Below are 17,412 nucleotides of genomic sequence, written 5' to 3'. Positions count from 1 at the left end.
AGAGGACTTGGCTGCAAACTGGGCCTTAGGAGGGAAAGTTGAAGGGATCAGGGACATTTGACTTTGACAGAAGAAGTCTTGGCAGAATATGTGGGATGTATTCAGAGATTAGAAATGTTGTTAATGGAAAAAGATAAGCTTTGTGGCCCTAGATGGCATAATCAGGAGAATAGGCTCTATGGGGTTCAGTTTGGCTAATTCAAGTGGTCCTACTTTGGTCACTGCTAAAAATCCAAAGACACTTATATTCTAATGTAAAAATCTTTATTATTCTGAAAAGCACAACACAGGCATCTCAGTTTCTCCTGTAATCAGTTGCCATTGCCACTGGTTAGCATTAGAGATTCTCCATGCTCTGTCATGGAAGGAAGAAGGACCTAATTTTGTCAAGAGTTAGAGAAGCCCAAGCCTCTTAGAACACAGTGCCTTTGTGTCAGGACATTTATTTTCAGCTTTCTCTGTTGGTAGGATGATGAGAGAATTTCTCTTCTACCTATAGCTTAGTATTTTTAGATGAAGCTGGTGAATGAATGTTAGACAGCCCAGCTGGCCTAGATATATGTGTTCCTTTCTCAGCTGCCCATGAGTACGTGCTCTGAAACAAATAGGTTCTCACAGCCTTCTCTGGTTGTCTGAAAGAGAGGCATACCAGCTGAGACACTTATTAAAATTCCATATTCTCTGGTCCTTTTTCTGCAGATCTAGATTAGTAGATGGGGGTGGGGCTGAGTCTTTATGTAACTTGTGCCTAGGGGGCTCTGACCAGGCAGGCTTGGGAAGTGCTTGTGTAGGGAGAAAGAAATGATTACAAGCTCTTGCAGACTCCTTCACATCAAGGTATTTGTTAGACCAGGCACAGTATATCCTAAGGCTGGCAATGTGCTCACACCTTCAGTTGACTTGGAAGGACAGTAGAGGTAAGAGTCCCAGGCTGATCCTTCCTTCTGGGTCAGAGAAACCAGGTAGAAAGTGCTAGAAGCTGGGAGATAGAAGACTGAAAGGTGTGCTGTGGCTTCCCCCACCCCCACCCCCATCCATGGCCAAGGTTGAGCAAGCAGGACCCAGTGACTCCGCCTTCTTGGCCTCTGCTCTTGTCCTTCTGAGGCTTCAGAGGTCGCTGCCCACCAGGTTCAGTAAGGCATTCTTGTAGTCACCGCTTGTGTCTTCCTGAGGACAGGAGGCACATGAGATTTAGAAGGGAGTTTGGTTAGAAGGACATTGACCTGGCTTGGAGTCACCACCATCAGGAGCTCTTATTATTAGGAGTTGTGTTTCTTGGAGGGAGTCCTGGCACATACTTGTACCGGTTCCTATGCCACCTCCCCTCACACTGTCACCCTATTTTTCCTTGTTTTCCATTTCAAGCTGTTCCTACTGCCACCACACACACCCTTCACCCTGACCACCTGTTGCTGCATTCTGAAACTTCTGAAAGGCAAAATGTCTTTTAAACATCCCATAAGCTATGTGTTTCTTGAAAAGTATAGTGAACAATAGGCATTTGTAGAATAACTAGACACTTGACTTAGTAGCCAGTGAAGACTTAGGGATATATTTCTCATGACTTGACTTTCATTAATGAAATTGTCAAGGCCTCAATTGACATTAACAGCTAGAAGAGCTATTTCTCTTGAAGTTACAGCAGTGTGATAATTGCTCTAGTGAACTCTAGAACGTTCACTAATGGGAATCATGTTAGGCAACCCACTGAAGCTCATATGATTTATCTCCTTTAAATGTTGCTGCCAGGACTACTTAAATCTGTATTTGAATGCTACTCCTCAATTCCTACTGTTTACTCTCATTGACTCTTCAGATATGGTTCATTCTGCAAGGATTTGGTGTGTCATTTTCAAAGGGGTAACCATAAGGCAAAGGCAAAGCTAACTTTCTGGGTGAACAAGGACCTCCACTAGTCACACCAACCTCCTTGCTGATCCCTGTATGTACCACACAGTGATGAATGCAAGGGTGTGATACTCCCTGGGAAGGGATGGACACATGTGACTGATGGCATTGGTCTCAGCAGTCAGGTTTCCCAGAAGATCTCTGTTTCAAACTGGTGTTAGAATTGGGAGCTCATGACTCACCATGATCATGCTGCTGAGGGTCTTGCCGTACATCTTTTTGAACTGATTCTTGATAAGATTTAAGTCAATCTCACTCCTGGAAACGATGTTTCTTATCAGGGTCCCATCGAGAGTCCCTGCTCCCTGGATAAAACACAGCAATCAACCATCACTTCCTGCCTTCCTGGTCCATCTTCATGATAATGACAAATCTATGTTGGGTCCAGGGGGCTTTTGTAGGGGATGGGGAAACAGGAACGACAGTGAAGCACTAGAGGGATGCACTGAGGGATCCCTTAATCTCCTCTTGCTCACTGCTCATATTGTTTCTTATTAGTAGCCAAATGCCCCAGGCTGCAGTGTGTGTTTGATTTTATTCTGGACACAAAATTCTCTTTGCTCCAGGAATAAGACCTCTTCCTAGGGCAGTAACATCATGAACTCTGCTTAACTGGACAATTCACAAACAGGACCCTCCCTCTCACTTTCATCCTTGAATACTCTTATGTCAGAAGGAGCCACATGGCCACAGGGATCCCACACCCTTTTTCATTTCCCGGGACAGATGCAACCAGAGGGCTTGGGGTTCTTGCTTCAGGTAATGTTAACAACCATCAATCAGAAAAGGTGGGCCCTCACCTTAACCTTCAGGAATTATTTTGACTGTCTTCCAATGTGGTTCCAGATACCACAACCTGCATCTAATATGAGCATTTGAACTGCTGTCTGAGTGACCAGTGCAGCCTTTTGGACAATAGGCAAACCCAGATCGGCACTCTGGCACATGCAGGAAAGTTGAACTGCTGTGTGTGGCAGTTTCCCTCTGAATGTGTCCATTCAAAGGGTGCCTTGACCTCCTGGCAATCCTGTGCTTTCTCAAGGAAGCCACTTGGACAATAATAAATAAATAAAATAAATTAAAAGGACAATTGCACTGACTTGGGTTCAAGTCAAGGCTTTGCCATGTATCAGCTATGTGACCTTGACCACGGTTTCATCATCTCTGGGGGGCAGATGGGAGGGCAGATTGCATCATGAAGTGTCAAAGGACTGTGGTAAAAGTTCAGTGCCATGAGCACCCGGGAGCGTACCTGCTCAAATCCAGCCTTCAGGAGATGTGGCTTCCCTTCTCTAGCCTTGATTTGCCCATGAGAACTAAAACCAGCCTGATCCACAAGAGGTTGGGATCAGAGAAGACCCAAGTGTGGAAGAATTGGGTGGTAGCTCTGAGCTCCTTGGCTTTGCAACTGGTGCCATGTAGGACTGAGGGTCAGGCCCAGAGAAAACAAAACAGTTACCTTCATGGCGTAGTAAAGGCGCTCTGCAAAGTAGCTGTGGAGGTTCCGGGTGCATTTCACTGGCAAACAGGAAAGTTGTGTTAGCAACCAGAGGCTGTAGGCAGCATTGTGTACATGTTTATTTATTTATGTCTTACTTTGGGTCTTAAGGGTTGTGCAAATCTTGGCCTATTTATTGGTGCTCTGCCTAGTCCTGAACGACTCTGTGTCAGGAGGGGTGGGGCAGGGAAGGAAGCCCAGGGCACTGGGCGCAGGTGCCAAGGCCCAGAGCAGGCAGACAAAAGGGCAGGATGTGAAATGCACTGGGGCCCACAGGGTTGGTCTGGCCCATCGGACCACAGCTCCACCAAGGGAGTCCTTGGGCTCTTACATTCCAGCGACAGCTTCACTAAGAGTCCATCCACACAGCTCCAAGGAGCAGCCACCATTATGGTGACCACTGGCCTCTGAGGGTCACTGGTCAGAGGACCCCTGCAGATTGAATTCCCCTGTGACAGATGGGGCTTGGCTCCAGAGCCCCTGGCCCCACACTGTCTTTCATGGATGCTGCTTTAGAGACTGTCTGGGTGGGGAGGTTGGCATTTTGACTCAAGGCAGCAGAAAGAGGAGGGCTCTGAGGGAGCTAGGCATGAGTTTGAACCCTGCCTGATGGCACTGTGTGTTAGGGACTTGATCTCCCTGCCTTGCACTGTCCTCACATGTGAAGACAGTGATGTGAGTCTTCAAGGAGAAATGAACAGGAAGTGCCCAGCCCAGAAGGGCACTGCAGGGTCTTGCTTCTCCTTGCCTGTAGATTTTATTTAGTTGTTTAGAGGCAGGGGCTGCCTGTGGAAGCTGAGACTGGAGTAGAGGTCATGTTTAGATGCTCTGGCATAGATTAGATTTATCACAGCAATCAAAGGAGGCTGGGGAGTGTCAGATGTCCCAATCAACTTTTAGGGACCAGGACATACTGTGAAGCTCCCAGGCTACTTGGCAACCAATGGGGACAAGCTGGTGTGAAGGTGCCCTTGGCTCTATTATGGGAGGGAGGAGGGACGTCCCTCTGCTCTGGGCCTCAGTTCTTTATTCTGCAGTGACTCTTCTGCCTGTCACTCTGGACCCCAGGCTGCCCTCTGGAATGGGTCCTCCTATATGAATCTGACCTCATGCGTGGGGGAAGGTTCTCAGCGTTCCCCTAGCATTAGATGACCCATCACTCAGTTTGGACTCCAACTACACATCATCAGTTCTTCAGTCAGCAACTGAGGCAGGGAACAGACCCCTGGCTGAGGTCCTGCTAGTTGGCTTTTTCGGACCTTCACAATCAAAGCCAGAATGTTCTCTGTGTGGCTGCTGTGGGTGAGCATAGCCCCTGGCTCTTGCACAATCCTGCAAATGTGTGCATACACATACATTCACATACTCAGACACCTTCACACACATACTCATACACAACGACATACACAGGGCTGGGAACTACATGGGCAGCACAGGGAATGATCTTGGGCAGAACAGAACACATTGAGGACTCCGGGTTTTCCCCAGTAGCTCCAGTGTCCTGGGTGGATGGTACATGCTGAGAGTGGGGGCTGATGTGGAGGTTTACCTTGATTGATGGTGAGCACAGGGACCCAGCACTTGCTATTGAGCTCTGGGCCCTTCGCCCTTTGATGCTGCCCCTCCACTGAGCTCCAGGGCTGGGAGACACATGTGTACCTGAGCATGGAGCTCCATCTCTTACCTACTGTAAGCATCGCCTCCTCCAGCGACCCATGGGTCTCACTCTTGATGCTGTCCTCAATGCTCTTGTTGGCAATTTTCTCATATTCCTCAAACACTGTGGAGAGAGTCTTCTCTTAGCCGACATGTGCATCTCAGCCTGACACCCCCCAACATCTTACATCAGAGACTATACATCAATTCACCACCCCTGACTTCCACTTGGTTGCTGGGAAAAGGGTCCCGGGGTCCTCAGCTCTCAGCCCTGCCTCCCCGGTACCTCTCATCAGGTGTGTGGCGCTGCGTGTACACAGGATAGTGATGAACTTCATCTCATCCGTCCCACAGATCTTCTCCCCGGCTGCGTACAGATCCTGGCATTGGGACACCCATGACAACCAGTGAAGGTGAGCAAGGGGTGAAGGACCACCCCCAGTCCACCCTGCCAGGTCGGCATTCTCCTTTGCTTGATCATCTTTTTGACGGGGAGCCTGCTATTCCCATGGTTCAGTTCTCTTCTTCGGGCTGCTCTAGGAACTGCCCCGCCTTGCCCTGGGCTTCACCCTGCCTCTAGGCAGTTATAAGCGCTCTGCCAGCAGGCAGATCTATAGAGACCTGAAAGCACACATCTGGGCCTTGGAGGCCCAGCATCCCCAGATTCATAGGCTGGTCCTGCCAGGGCAGAGTTTCAGTGGATCCCACTCAAATCAGCTTCCTTCCTCCCCTACACTCTCACTTCCCTCTGTAGACATCAGAGGATAAAGGCCTGCAGAGAGCTGAGTCGGGTCTCAGCCTAGCATCATCAGAGAACCCCCTCCTCCCCCACTGCCCCGCCTGGAGTCTAGATGGCAGAAGGTGGTGCCAGGTGGCCAGGAAGGCAAAGCTGCTGAGGGGTAGCCTCACCTGTGCATCTTGCAGGGCCAGTCCTGGGTCCACATAACCACTCAAGTCATCTCTGCTGCCCTAGAAACAGGAGAGGTAACTCTGTAAGATAGGCTGGCTAAGCAGGGCAGCCTGGGCAGAGGGGACAGCTGGGCAGGCAGGTGGACAGTTATCCTCTCTGGGCCTTGGCTCTCTCATCTGTAAAATGAGAGTTGTAAGAAATACCCTGAGGGGGATGGGGAATTCATTGAGCAAAAGTAAGCACCATGCCTGGCATGGGGCCTGGTGGTCAGGACCTGCCCAGTGATGGGCCCTCTTCTCCTACTTCCTGGAGAGGTGCAGGGGTTCTGCACTGAGGACCTCCCAATCATGCTGGGATGAACCCAGTGAACCCAGGCCCCAGTAGTTGTACCACACCCTTGCCCCTACCTCACCCAACCCCGGCAGCTCTGCCCAAGAGCCACTCTCTGGGAGTGGGAAGTGGTTGGGGTCCCCCAGACAAGGGGTTCCCAGGATCCAGGGCTGTGATACCTGCAGGAGGCACACCAGAATCCTCTCCAGGTAGCCACTGGTATCTGCTTTGATGTCTTCTTCCAGGTTGGACCCATAGTCTGCAGGGGATCAGGACCATGAAACTTAGACCTGCTCTTCCCCTCTCAGCCCCGTTTCCCGTACTCCTCCTGACTAAAGCCTTCTAGGAAGGATGAGTCTTTGGTACAGACAGTGTCTGCACTGTGCAAGTGTTTGAGTAGCAGAGGCTCCCCACTGGTTGTCGTTCAGAGCAAGGAAGTGACATGGGTTGCCAGCCAGGCTTAAAACACAGAAATGGGCCAGTCCAGAGAGCCTGATAAAGCTCCATTTCATCATGGGGCTCATCAAAGCCAGAACCTTCAGACAGATTCCTCATCAGGCAGACCTTGAGGAAGAGGGGCTTTGCCTTGCATACCATGGACTCCATGATAGTTAGCTTGGGCTCCACATCCCCCACTGCTGAAATGGGGCCCTGCATGGTCCCTGGGGTCAGCCTATGCCCAGTCAGGAAGGTACCAGCCCCACCACCCACTGCTGAAAAATTATGTGGCCCGCAGCACCGCCACACTCTCAAGGGGCAGAGTTTAGTGTCTGCATGCCCTTCCCTCCAGCAAGAAGCCTGTGAATTTAGGGAGCTTAGCGTCTAAGCCTGAGCCATATCTGACCTCACTATCAGGCATGGGACTTGGCACACAGTGGGTGCTCAGCACCCATGTGTGGAAAAGCCCAGAAAGAGTCCTTTCCAACGTGGCCCTGTACACTTCTTGTCTCTTATTCCCTGCTACGCTGCCAAAGCTCATGGCCATTCCCAAGCTAGCCTTTAACTCAGGGCCCACATCTCTTCGTGACAGGCCCCTTACCCTCCTCATATGCCTTCATTATCTCCTGCAGCTGGTTCTTGGTCCGAGAAGCCAGAATTTCAATGATGACACCCTCTTTGGTTCCTATGCCCTGTGGATAAAAATCTCTGCTTACTGGAGAGAACCGTTTGTATCCTCCTGCTGTGTCCACACCCTTTTTTTGTCAAGAGGCACAAGGAAGAGCCCTAGGAAGAATTAGTCATCGCTCTGCTGGGAGGCCTCTGCTCGAGGATGTTACTGGAGGAAACCACCTGCATTTGTCTCTAGTGGTGGCTGTTACGGGCAAGTGATGTGATGGGAAAACTGTGTCTCAGCTTGCCCCTCCCTAGCTGGGTGTTCCCAAACAGGTTGCTCGACATCCCTGAGCCTAAGGATCCTCATCAGGACACAGGGATAATAAATCATCCCCATCCGGGGGTGGAGGTGATAGACGTAAAATGCCCAGCAGGTCCATGTACACAGTAAGTGACCTTTCCATGGAGATGATTATTGTTCCTTGGTCCTGACTCCTGAATCATCTTCAAATGTAAAAGGAGCAATGGGAAGTAAAGGGAAATTGGAGAACCAGGCACGAGACAGCAGAGGCTGGTTCCTAATTCCTGCACACTTGGTCTAGTGGTGTCCTGAGAAGGACTGATTTTGGTTTTATCAAGACCAGGTGACGCAGGAGGCCAGTCTATGTTTGGTGGCAGTCTGAGTGATAGGAACAGAGTTAAGAGACAAAGTAGGTGATTAAATAGCTAATCGCACTAGGGGATGGTCAGTAGAGAAAAAAGTATGGGAGACCCCTGTAAGTTAATGATCACTCAGGAAAACAGGTTTGCTTAACCACAAAACCAAGCAGCCTCGCTTAGCAACAAAACTATGCAACAGAAGCAGGAGACATTCCCCCAAACAATAAAACAATGGTGGAATGAGACCCATATCATGCCCAGTGAGCTCAGTAAGTTAATGATTCCTAGGACAGGCTCTTCTGCCTGCACTAAAAACAAAAATTAAGGAAAAGGAGACCTTATATTGAAAACTAAGATGATTTACCGTATTTTAGTATACGTTACAGCCTTTTTGCTCACTTCCACTGTTTCATGACAGTCCCGATTTGACTATTTAAGGACAAGAAAATCCCCTACCCATCGTGGAGGAGGAAATGATGATTGAAGTTTGGCATCTTGTCAAGAATGAGGAAGAAGGTGGTCTTCTCCCCCTCCCCACTTTTCCTTTGATTATAAAACTGTAGCCCACTTAACCTCACAAGCTTTCTATTCTAATAAATCACTTCTTAACTGTCACTTTGCCTCTCACCAAATTCTTTCTGCTCTGAGACAGAAGAACCTATGTTCTACTAAGTCCTAAAATGCGTTCTATGGTCTCATGAGCAGCAAGCTGCCAGCTCGCTGAGCTCATTCCAAACAGTGGCTCAAGGAGAGCTTGGAGCTCCCCATGCCAGGCTCTCTGGGGAAAGGAGTCCTGGGCATCATCCCCCCATTCAGTCCTTGTAAGTGATTCTGCTCCTCCCCTACTGCACTTGCTTGGTTACCTTCATGGCATCGTATAGCTCCTTGGCTTCATATCTGTATGGAGGGTACATGAGGGCTATGATGAGCCTCTCGAACTTGCCACTCAGCTCCGACTTCAAGGTCTCGATGAGATCCTAAGGCAGGAAGAGGGAACGGTGATATTCTGTGTGCAGCACCCACTGGAGTGCTGGCAAGGATGGTGGTGGGGCCCGGGGGCTCTGGCTAGATTCCCAAGTAGGCTCTGCCATGTCCTGGTGCTGGCTGGGGTTTCTTGGGCCAGCAACTCAGTCTCTCTGAGTATCATTATCCTTTCCTGTGGAATAGACACCATGGTGTACCTGCTTCATGCCATTGGTTAGGGGATTGGCAGAGAGATGTCAAGCCCGTTTTCAGTGCAGTGTAGGACACACCACAATCCCGAAATACAAGTTTGTCATTACTCGCTATTGAGTCCCTGTCATTTAGCCCATAGACACTCAACGAATGAGTGAAATGAATTAAGGAATCTATTTTATGCATGTCTCCTTCTAAGGGCACTTGTGTTTGCAAGAAACCACAAGGCCACACACAGCTGACCTCCTCACAGCTAAAGGACCAAGGGCCTTTTCAGATCTAGATTTCAAACCCAACCTTGTTCCTTACAGGCTCTGGAGACTTGGACAACATCCTCTACCTCTCAGAACATCAGTCTCCTCTAACATCAAATGCAGAGAATAATGCATAGTTGTGAAGGTTAAGAGAGAGAAATTATTTTTTAGAAGAGCATATTGGTTTCTTATATGCAGTGTTTGGGTTTTGCCACTCGTCTTTCTGGGTTAAATGTCCACATTATCGATGGGTGCTGATGGAGGCTTCCAGCTACCACGACTGCATGCATTAATTACTCTCTTTAGCTGGCACACCAATGTCTGGCTTTGTCCTGGGGGCAGTGGGAGGAGGGACAAAGCCAGATTGTGTGCTCCCTGCCCTTGGATTTCCCCCATGGCAAGAGGGAAATTGTACACAAATGGCAGCTCCAATGTGAGGAGACAGCCCTGTCGCACGGCACAGGGCCGAGTCTGCCCTGCATCCCTGGCATGTGGGAGAGAAAAGGGCCTTCCAGGCTCAGGAAATTGGACAAGCAAAGTGTAGAGGCAGAGAAATAGCTCAGGGATGGGACCCTGGAGCAAATGTAAAGGAGCAAGAGAGAGAGAGGCTGGGAAACGTGGGGTGGGGGGCAGAAGGCTGGCCTAAGCCAGGGCTGTGGGGAGCCATCTGTAAGTAAGTTTTCTAGGTAAAACACAGGATGATGAGGTAAATCTGATTTTCAGAGATAAAATGCACCATATTTTTAGCATATGTCCCAAATGCCCGTGTCACCAGTGAGCTGGGCTCTAGACCAGCCGGAACTTGTCCATCATGGTGCTGCCTTCCAGGCTGACTCTGGCAGCAGCAGTCTCCACAGCCCACCTGAGCACACCTGCCCCGCCTTTACCTTGCCAAACTGGGCCTTGAAGGACTTGGCGATCTGCTGCCTCTGTGCGTTGCTCCTCTTCGTGAGCACATCGATGATGGCCTGCTCGTTGGTCCCTGCAGGGGGCATGGCATGAGCACCCCCGTTTCTCCCAGGGGCTGATGAGGGCTGGGGAGGAGGGAGGGCAGCTGCATGGGGGCCAAGCAGTGGGGACGCACCACCTGGAAAGCTCCCAAACCTGATGATTTTCATGGTGTGGACAAGACAGACAGAAAATCTACCTGTCCACCCCTGGCCCACACAATGTGGGTGCAGCCCAGGCTCAGCCTTCCAGGGATGGACTCTGAGGCCCCTCTGGTCATTTGATCTGCTCTGGACATCGCCCAGGGCCTTTGGAGCTCACTTCCTGCCCTGACCTCCCTTGCGCTGGTGACTGCGGGGGATGGTGGGGACAGAGGATCCAGAAAACCAGATCTGATTCCCGGACCAGTGGCTGGGTGGACAGGAAGCTTCACCTCTCCAAGCCACTGCATTTTTCTTTGGGAAATGGGGATAATAATAAAGATTTCACAGGAAGCAGAGGACAGAAAATTCCTTCTCAGTTTGTCTGGGAATGGCAGTTTTTGTTAATGCCCCAGTTCACCAGTTGGAGCCAGTGAAAGGGTAAATCCCGCCTAGGGTGACAACATGAGGGCTGTCTGGGCCGGGTTATCCTAATCCCAGCCGGCCTCCGGCCAGCCATCAGGAAAAAAGACACTGGAGGCAGGATGGAGCCGGCCCCATGGCCAGCCTAAGCCGGGTGGGGGGGAATGCTGCAGAGTCTGCATGGCTGGAGCCCCCTGGGCCTAGGTCAGGCCCCACAATTCCCAATATTGTCCCATCTGAAATTCACAGTGACACACAGGGCCCAGATTTCCTGGGGCTATTCTACAAGTGCTAAAGCTCAGGCTGAGTGAGAGGAGGTCCCTACACAAGGGCGTGCAGTAACACATGGCAGGTGGCCTCCTGCTTCCCACACCCATTACTCACAACCGCCCTCCCACCTCCAGGCTTCGGGCCTGTGTAGACCTGTGCTGGGAAATGTGGGCCCTGTGTGATTCTCTGGGTACCAGTAGATGATGGGGAGACCCTGACTCCCAAGGGTGTGAGCAGAGGGGTCTTGAGCAGAATGGGCAGATCCCCAGAGAGTCACTGAGTTCCCGTATCAAGGCCACTCACCAATCCCCTTCATGGCTTTGTAGAGGGTCTCTGCATCAGGATCTGGGTTGAAGTGGGGGCTGCCCTTCACTGAGACGCCCTCTTGTTCAACCTGCAAGAGAATCCAGGCCTGCTCAGAGCAGAAGTGGGGGAAAGCAGTGTACCTTGCAGCTGCCTCAGTGGGGTGGGCTCGGCCCCTGCCGACCAGTGGCTGAGCCTCCATCCATCCTGGTCCTGCCTGTCCTCCCGGGGTGAATGGAGGCTGCAGCTTCTGGATATGTTAGCTTCTGGCAGATTGTGCTGAGGAAGGGGCATCTTTGTCTACTTGGCATCAAGTTGCCATACGGCCCCTTCATGTCAGGGCTGCAGAGGCCTCACGTGCCTGTTAGCGCCTTGGTCAAGGGGAGGCCTGGAAGGAGGGCCTTCTGAGGAGGACTGGGTCAGCGCCACCCTGAGAGATGGAATCCCAGCTCTCAGCCCTAGTGCCAGGCCTGGGGAGTTGGGGCCTGTAGGCTCAGATAGTGTAGGGAAAGACCTCACAGGTAGCTGGCACTGTGGCCACTTCCAGAGCCACGGTGCTGATTGTGGGACAGCAAGAAGAGGGTCTGGAGACTGGACTCCAGCCTTCAGCTCTCCCATGGCCAGTTGCTCCATGGGGACCATGCCTCCAACCCCTTCTACACACCCCAGTCCAGCGCCATGTTTCCTCTCTAGCTCTGGGTCCTTAGATCCTCAGTTAGACATTTGTTTCCTCCTTACTTGCACTTCCTGGGTTTTTGTGATGATCAATGGACTTTCAGGAAAATAAAAATAAAAACAACAAAAAATTTGGGAGGATAGAGTTAGGGTAGGGAGCTTGCCCTGAAAAAGAATTAGCAGGGGCTTGGGTGGGGGGGATGCTGAAGAGGGAGCATCCTTCAGAGTCCAGCGATGGTTTTACTGGGGTGACAGGGCACAATGATGGAATCTCATCACTGGAGAGATCTGTGAGGCCAAATGACCCAGGGACTGGTCACTCCAAGGCATTGACTATGTAGGGAAGGTACCCCAGAGACTGTGGCCTGACTGTGAGGGACTGCTGGTTTCCCTGGGGGCTCTGTGGGATTGTCTTTTCTCCTCTGCAGAAAGGCCCCTTGTTTGCAGAAAGGCCTCTTGTTTTAACAGGCTGGCGCCAGCCAGAGCCACAAAACCGCTCCCATCCCTGCCCCTGTGCTGGGGCGTGGGCTCTGAATCAGGCTGTGTCTCCCTTAGGCAATGCCATCTGAGGCAGGCAGCAGGCCCAGCCACCCTCAGGTCCCTCTAGAGCCACTGGCAGGCAACAGGAAGGGACAACCCTGCTCAAAGCTGCAAGGACAGTGATCAAGTAAGAAAAGTCTTCATGGAACTCAACATGCTGCCTGGAAAGTGTGCAGATGAGGCTGGGAAGCCAGGAACAGTTTGAGCTCAATCTGCCCTCTTCTTGAGAAGTGGGCACTTATAAGATAGTAGAGGGCAAGGGTACCCAGTTGAGCATTCTGACAGCCCTGGGCCGTTCCAAGTCCTCAGGCTCTTCAGGGGCAGAGAGTAAGCTTTAGAAAAAACAGCATGATGTTCTGAAAGCTGTGAAATAAACCAGATAACCAAAGTCCCTAGGCCCTTTATTTCCAAGTTTCTAATCCAAGTCTTGCCTGAGGGTTCCTGAGACTTGTGCACTGCAGAATTTCTCAGGTGCAAATGAATGATCCCTCTTAAGTGTGTGTTTTGGGAGATGGGCAATAAAGGAGTGGAGGGAGATTGGAGATGGGGACTGAGTTTGAAGGAGACTCAGAGACCCTTCAAATGGAAGGGAATTTAGTCCCATTGCATTTGGTCTCCCACTCGCCTGTTCAACTACTCCTCCTATCCACCCCTCATCCACTCATCTACTCTTCCACTTATCCAGCCACCAGTCCACTCATTCATTAGCTACCCAGATGTCCCACTACCACATCATTCCACTCATCCATCCACCCATCCAGTCACCACATCCATCCATCCTTCCTCCCTTCCTTTTTCCTCCTGTTTTTCCTTCCTTCCTGGCTCTAGCTAGTCCCTGAAAATGCAGAGCAGCTTCCCATCCATGGTATATCTGTAAAGATTATTTCTTTTGAGCAAAAGATAAGAAGTCTTTCTATATCCTTTGCTTGAATTTCAAGTATCTAGTGACAGATTTTCCTACTTTGTTTCTTTAGCACCAAGTTTCATAGAAGAAATTATTAGAAGTAATTCCTTGTGGCAATTTGATCCAGAGAACCTGTGTGGTCCCAGATATTGCCCAGCTGGGTGCACACATAGATCACAACCCTTGTTTGTGGAGCCACAAGCATCTGTTACTACTGTTAAAGATTTGAGCAGGTCCTATGTGCCAGGCTTTGTGTTTTAGAGGCTTTAGGTACTTTAGATGCAATGCTATTCTTGACGTCTCTGCCAGTTGCATTAGGTAGTTATGAATGCCCCATTTTACAGACTGGGCTTGGAGAACTTGGCAAGGCTATATAGCTAGTAAATGGTGATGCTGGACTTAACCCACAGCCTGACTCAGAACCTCAGCTGTCTGCCGCCCCCCTGCTATCAATGACTCAACCTTTTCCAGACATTGAGGTTTCCCAGAACTCTTCCCTGAAGGAAACCTTGCCCACAGGAATGCAGGTTGTTTGTGAGTGTTGGGTCATCTCAGATCTCAGTGCTAAGCTCTGGGGGCCACCCAGGAGGAGCTTTCCTCCTGCCTCTTGCCCCAGGCTGGCACTCAGGGGCTGTGGAGCAGGGACACACTAGGCCACATATACTAGTCACCAAGGAGTGTTGGCTTCAGCGGGTCTGAGGTTGGGCTCCAGAGGCAGTGTTTGTAAATAGCTTTCCAGGGCCTGTGATTTCACTGCAGTGAGAAGCCTCAGCCTCACTTTCCATACAAAGGTTTTACAGGTGAAACAGACAATTTCCTAGGAATCAGACCCCTGGTTGTGAGCATGGGGTGTTGGAGCTCCTGATATTCTATTTAAGACCACCCCATCCCCCACCATGTTGGAGGAAAGATCTGCCTAGGTCCTTCCTGGGTCTTGTACAGAGTGGGCCAGTCCATACAGAATATTTTCACTGAAAAGATGACTCAGTCTGGCTTGTGACTCTCCATCTGCTATGTATCTGTGAAGGTCTCAGGTGAATTGCCACACCCTTGCCTTCTCCAGTCACAAGGCTGCCGGGGAAAACTTGAGAGACGAAACGTCATCTCCATAAGAGAGGCACAGTCAGGTTCCCTCGAGCTGATCTTTCACATCCCTCGGGTCCAGTCCTGGTCTCATTAGAGGCTCAGAGATCACCTGTCCCTCACTGGAAGCTCAGCCAGTCTCACCTGGGGTCTACCTATGATCTTGATGCCCTTGGCTTGTGGGTTGCCAAGCCACAGAGAGTTTGAGCTCTGATGTCAGACTGCTCAGAGTCTGACCCAGACTCCAACATTTCCTAGTGTGGCGACCTTGGACGCCATCTTTTCCTCCCTGTGCCTCCGTTTCCTTATCTGTCAATAAGGATATGGGTATTCCTATGGCAGAGATGTCTTGAGGCCCAAGTGAGAGATTGACACAAGAATGTCCAGGGCACAGTACGTACTCAGGAAGTGTCACTGTCATTCTGCCAGGTTGGCCAGGTCCCTACAAGGAGGCTTTTGCCTGCCTGCCTGGGTGGGCCACAAGGATGGGCCTTTACCCTGCCCCTGATTTTGGGAGCAAGGCCCAGAATCAGGCCACCCTGGGCTTTGGAAAGTGCCCAGCACTAGGTTCTCCCTGACACATCTGCCTCCTCAAAGGCTTGTTTCCCATCAGCCAGGATGAAGCTGGAGGCCACCCTGGACCTCGAGCTGTCCTGGCTGCCTCGCTAGGGCCAGACAGTCACCCTACCTTGCCTCTGGCCTCCTCTGTGTCCCTCCTGTCCCAGCCTAGCATGTCTGAATCTGAGAGCTCCTGGGAAGTGACATTTGTGACAAAGAGATTTCCTGAATTGGGGTAAGCCCAGATTGCCCACTGAGACTCACAGAGAGCCTGGGAGCGGGGACAGAGAGAGACCCCAGTTCACACTAGACCCCCGCCTGCTAGCTGTGGGATTGAGCAAGTCACTAGATGTCACTGAGCCTCAGTTTCCTCCTCCGTCAAGTGGAAAGAGCAGCCTTTCTGCCCCAGGGCTGCCTGGGGATGAATTGAAGGAAGGTGTACAGAGCACATCCCCCCACCCCCTCACTGAGTGGGGGATGTCACCTGCTCCTCATCTTCCTCCCCTTTTGTGTTCTCATCTCCTTAGCTGAGACAGCCTTGGACTCAAACCCAGAGGAAACACTCCTGAGAATCTGTGCATTCACCTAGACACAGGAGACTTAGGGGCAAAATGTGTCGTCCCTCCTGACTCAGCCATCTGTCACTGTAAATTTCACTCAGATTTCAGCTGTACAAAACCTCTGTGGGCCAGGCTGTCCTGCCATCCCCTGAGGGGTGGACATTGATGAGTCCTCCAACACCAGCTTATTCACTCAGGATGCTCTCTAGCTCAAGTTCCTTTAATGGCTCCCCATTGCTCTTAAGGGAGAGCCCAAGCTCCTTTGCCTGCCATGGGTGGCTCTGTAGGACCCAGCCCTGTCCTGCTTCTCTAGGTACATCTCCCCTGATCCACTACCCTCCCATCCAGGACTGTCAGACCTATTTCTCTTCAAAACCAAGCTTCCCACTCTTCTGAGCCTTTGTACATACTGTTCCCTCTCAAAGGCAACATTTACCTGGTTCTCTGTGAAATTGTACATACACCACACATACACACAGACACACAGATTACTTAACCATGATTCCCCCTCGCCTCCAGCAGCCTGACCCCTCCATCTGGGTTCTCTCAGCCCTGCAGCTTCCCCAGGTGCATTTTGAGGTTCCTTCATCTGTCCGTCTCCCAGAAACAGAAACAATCTGTTTCCATTGTTTCCAGCCGTGAGCATCCATAGCGCTGGGGCAGTATCGCCTTGTCTTCCTCCCCAGTGGGCAGCCCAGTCCAGTGCCTGGCCGGGCAGGCAGCAGATGTTGCCTGAGCTGACTTCTCTCTAGACCAACACTGTGTGGGAACCCTCCCTCTTTGCTTGCTCTGCACTTACCCAAGCTTTCCACCAGGCCATGTCGTCCACCTCGCCGGCACCTTTCCCCAGGGAGACGAAGATACGCTGGTCAGCCCTCCCTCCACTCAGAGACTCTGCACACTCACCCCACTGCACTCAGAAGAGCAGGCAGCTTGGGGTGGGGTGTGGTAGCACCAGCAGGCAGGCCCCAGGCCCCACCCAGGACCAACCCTCCTCTGACCCCACCCCCTGGGCTAGGCCAACTCTGGGTTCCTCTTGTGGCTTTCAGGCCCCACCTAGCACCAGCCCAGACCTGCCCTTGGAAATCCATTACTTGCTGCCAAATGTTTGAGCTGTGGCTGTTACACAGACTGGAAATTCTGAATTCCAACCTTTGAAAGCCACACTTAGTAAATACGGCTGTTTATTCACTTTTTGCTAGACCTGATTTATATAAAAAAGGGGCCTATTTATTGCAAGGCATCTCCACAATAAACAATGCAATGAAGAGCTCTGCAAAAGTCATAATGTAATAGCATCTTCCACATATTGGGGTGTCTCAATGCCTAGATACCTCTTTAATCACTCTGTGAACTCTTTCCCTTTTAAGCTTTGCCACAACCCTAAGAAGCAGGTAGGTGTTCCATGTAGTATAGTAAGAAATGGAAACTCCCAAGTTAAGATAATTTGTGTGAATCACACTTCTTGGGGGGAGAAGCCACAGGATCCACCAGGCCCCTTTGACTTGCTTGCTGTGTCCTTTGCCCTGGAGTATGAATTGGCTGCCAAGGGAGGAAGGAACC

General features: G+C 50.9%; 1 protein-coding gene across 1 annotated transcript; it reads right to left on the bottom strand.

Moving 5' to 3' along the window:
• Nucleotides 1-247: 247 nt before the first annotated feature.
• On the bottom strand, nt 248-16,804 carry LOC122446325 (annexin A8). Its single transcript, XM_043476381.1, has 12 exons — nt 16,649-16,804; nt 11,530-11,620; nt 10,333-10,427; nt 8,879-8,992; nt 7,342-7,432; nt 6,482-6,561; nt 5,972-6,031; nt 5,349-5,442; nt 5,091-5,186; nt 3,368-3,426; nt 2,091-2,213; nt 248-1,167 (listed from the first exon to the last, which is right to left on the bottom strand). The coding sequence occupies exons 1-12, from the start codon at nt 16,667-16,669 to the stop codon at nt 1,108-1,110; spliced, it is 984 nt and encodes a 327-aa protein (XP_043332316.1). The 5' UTR covers nt 16,670-16,804; the 3' UTR covers nt 248-1,107.
• Between the last annotated feature and the right edge of the window lie 608 nt (nt 16,805-17,412).

This window comes from Cervus canadensis, chromosome 8, assembly GCF_019320065.1.
Source record: "Cervus canadensis isolate Bull #8, Minnesota chromosome 8, ASM1932006v1, whole genome shotgun sequence".
Classification (NCBI taxonomy): domain Eukaryota; kingdom Metazoa; phylum Chordata; class Mammalia; order Artiodactyla; family Cervidae; genus Cervus; species Cervus canadensis.
The sequence above is the reverse complement of the archived record's forward strand: the minus strand, read 5'-3'. Positions and strand labels throughout refer to the sequence as shown.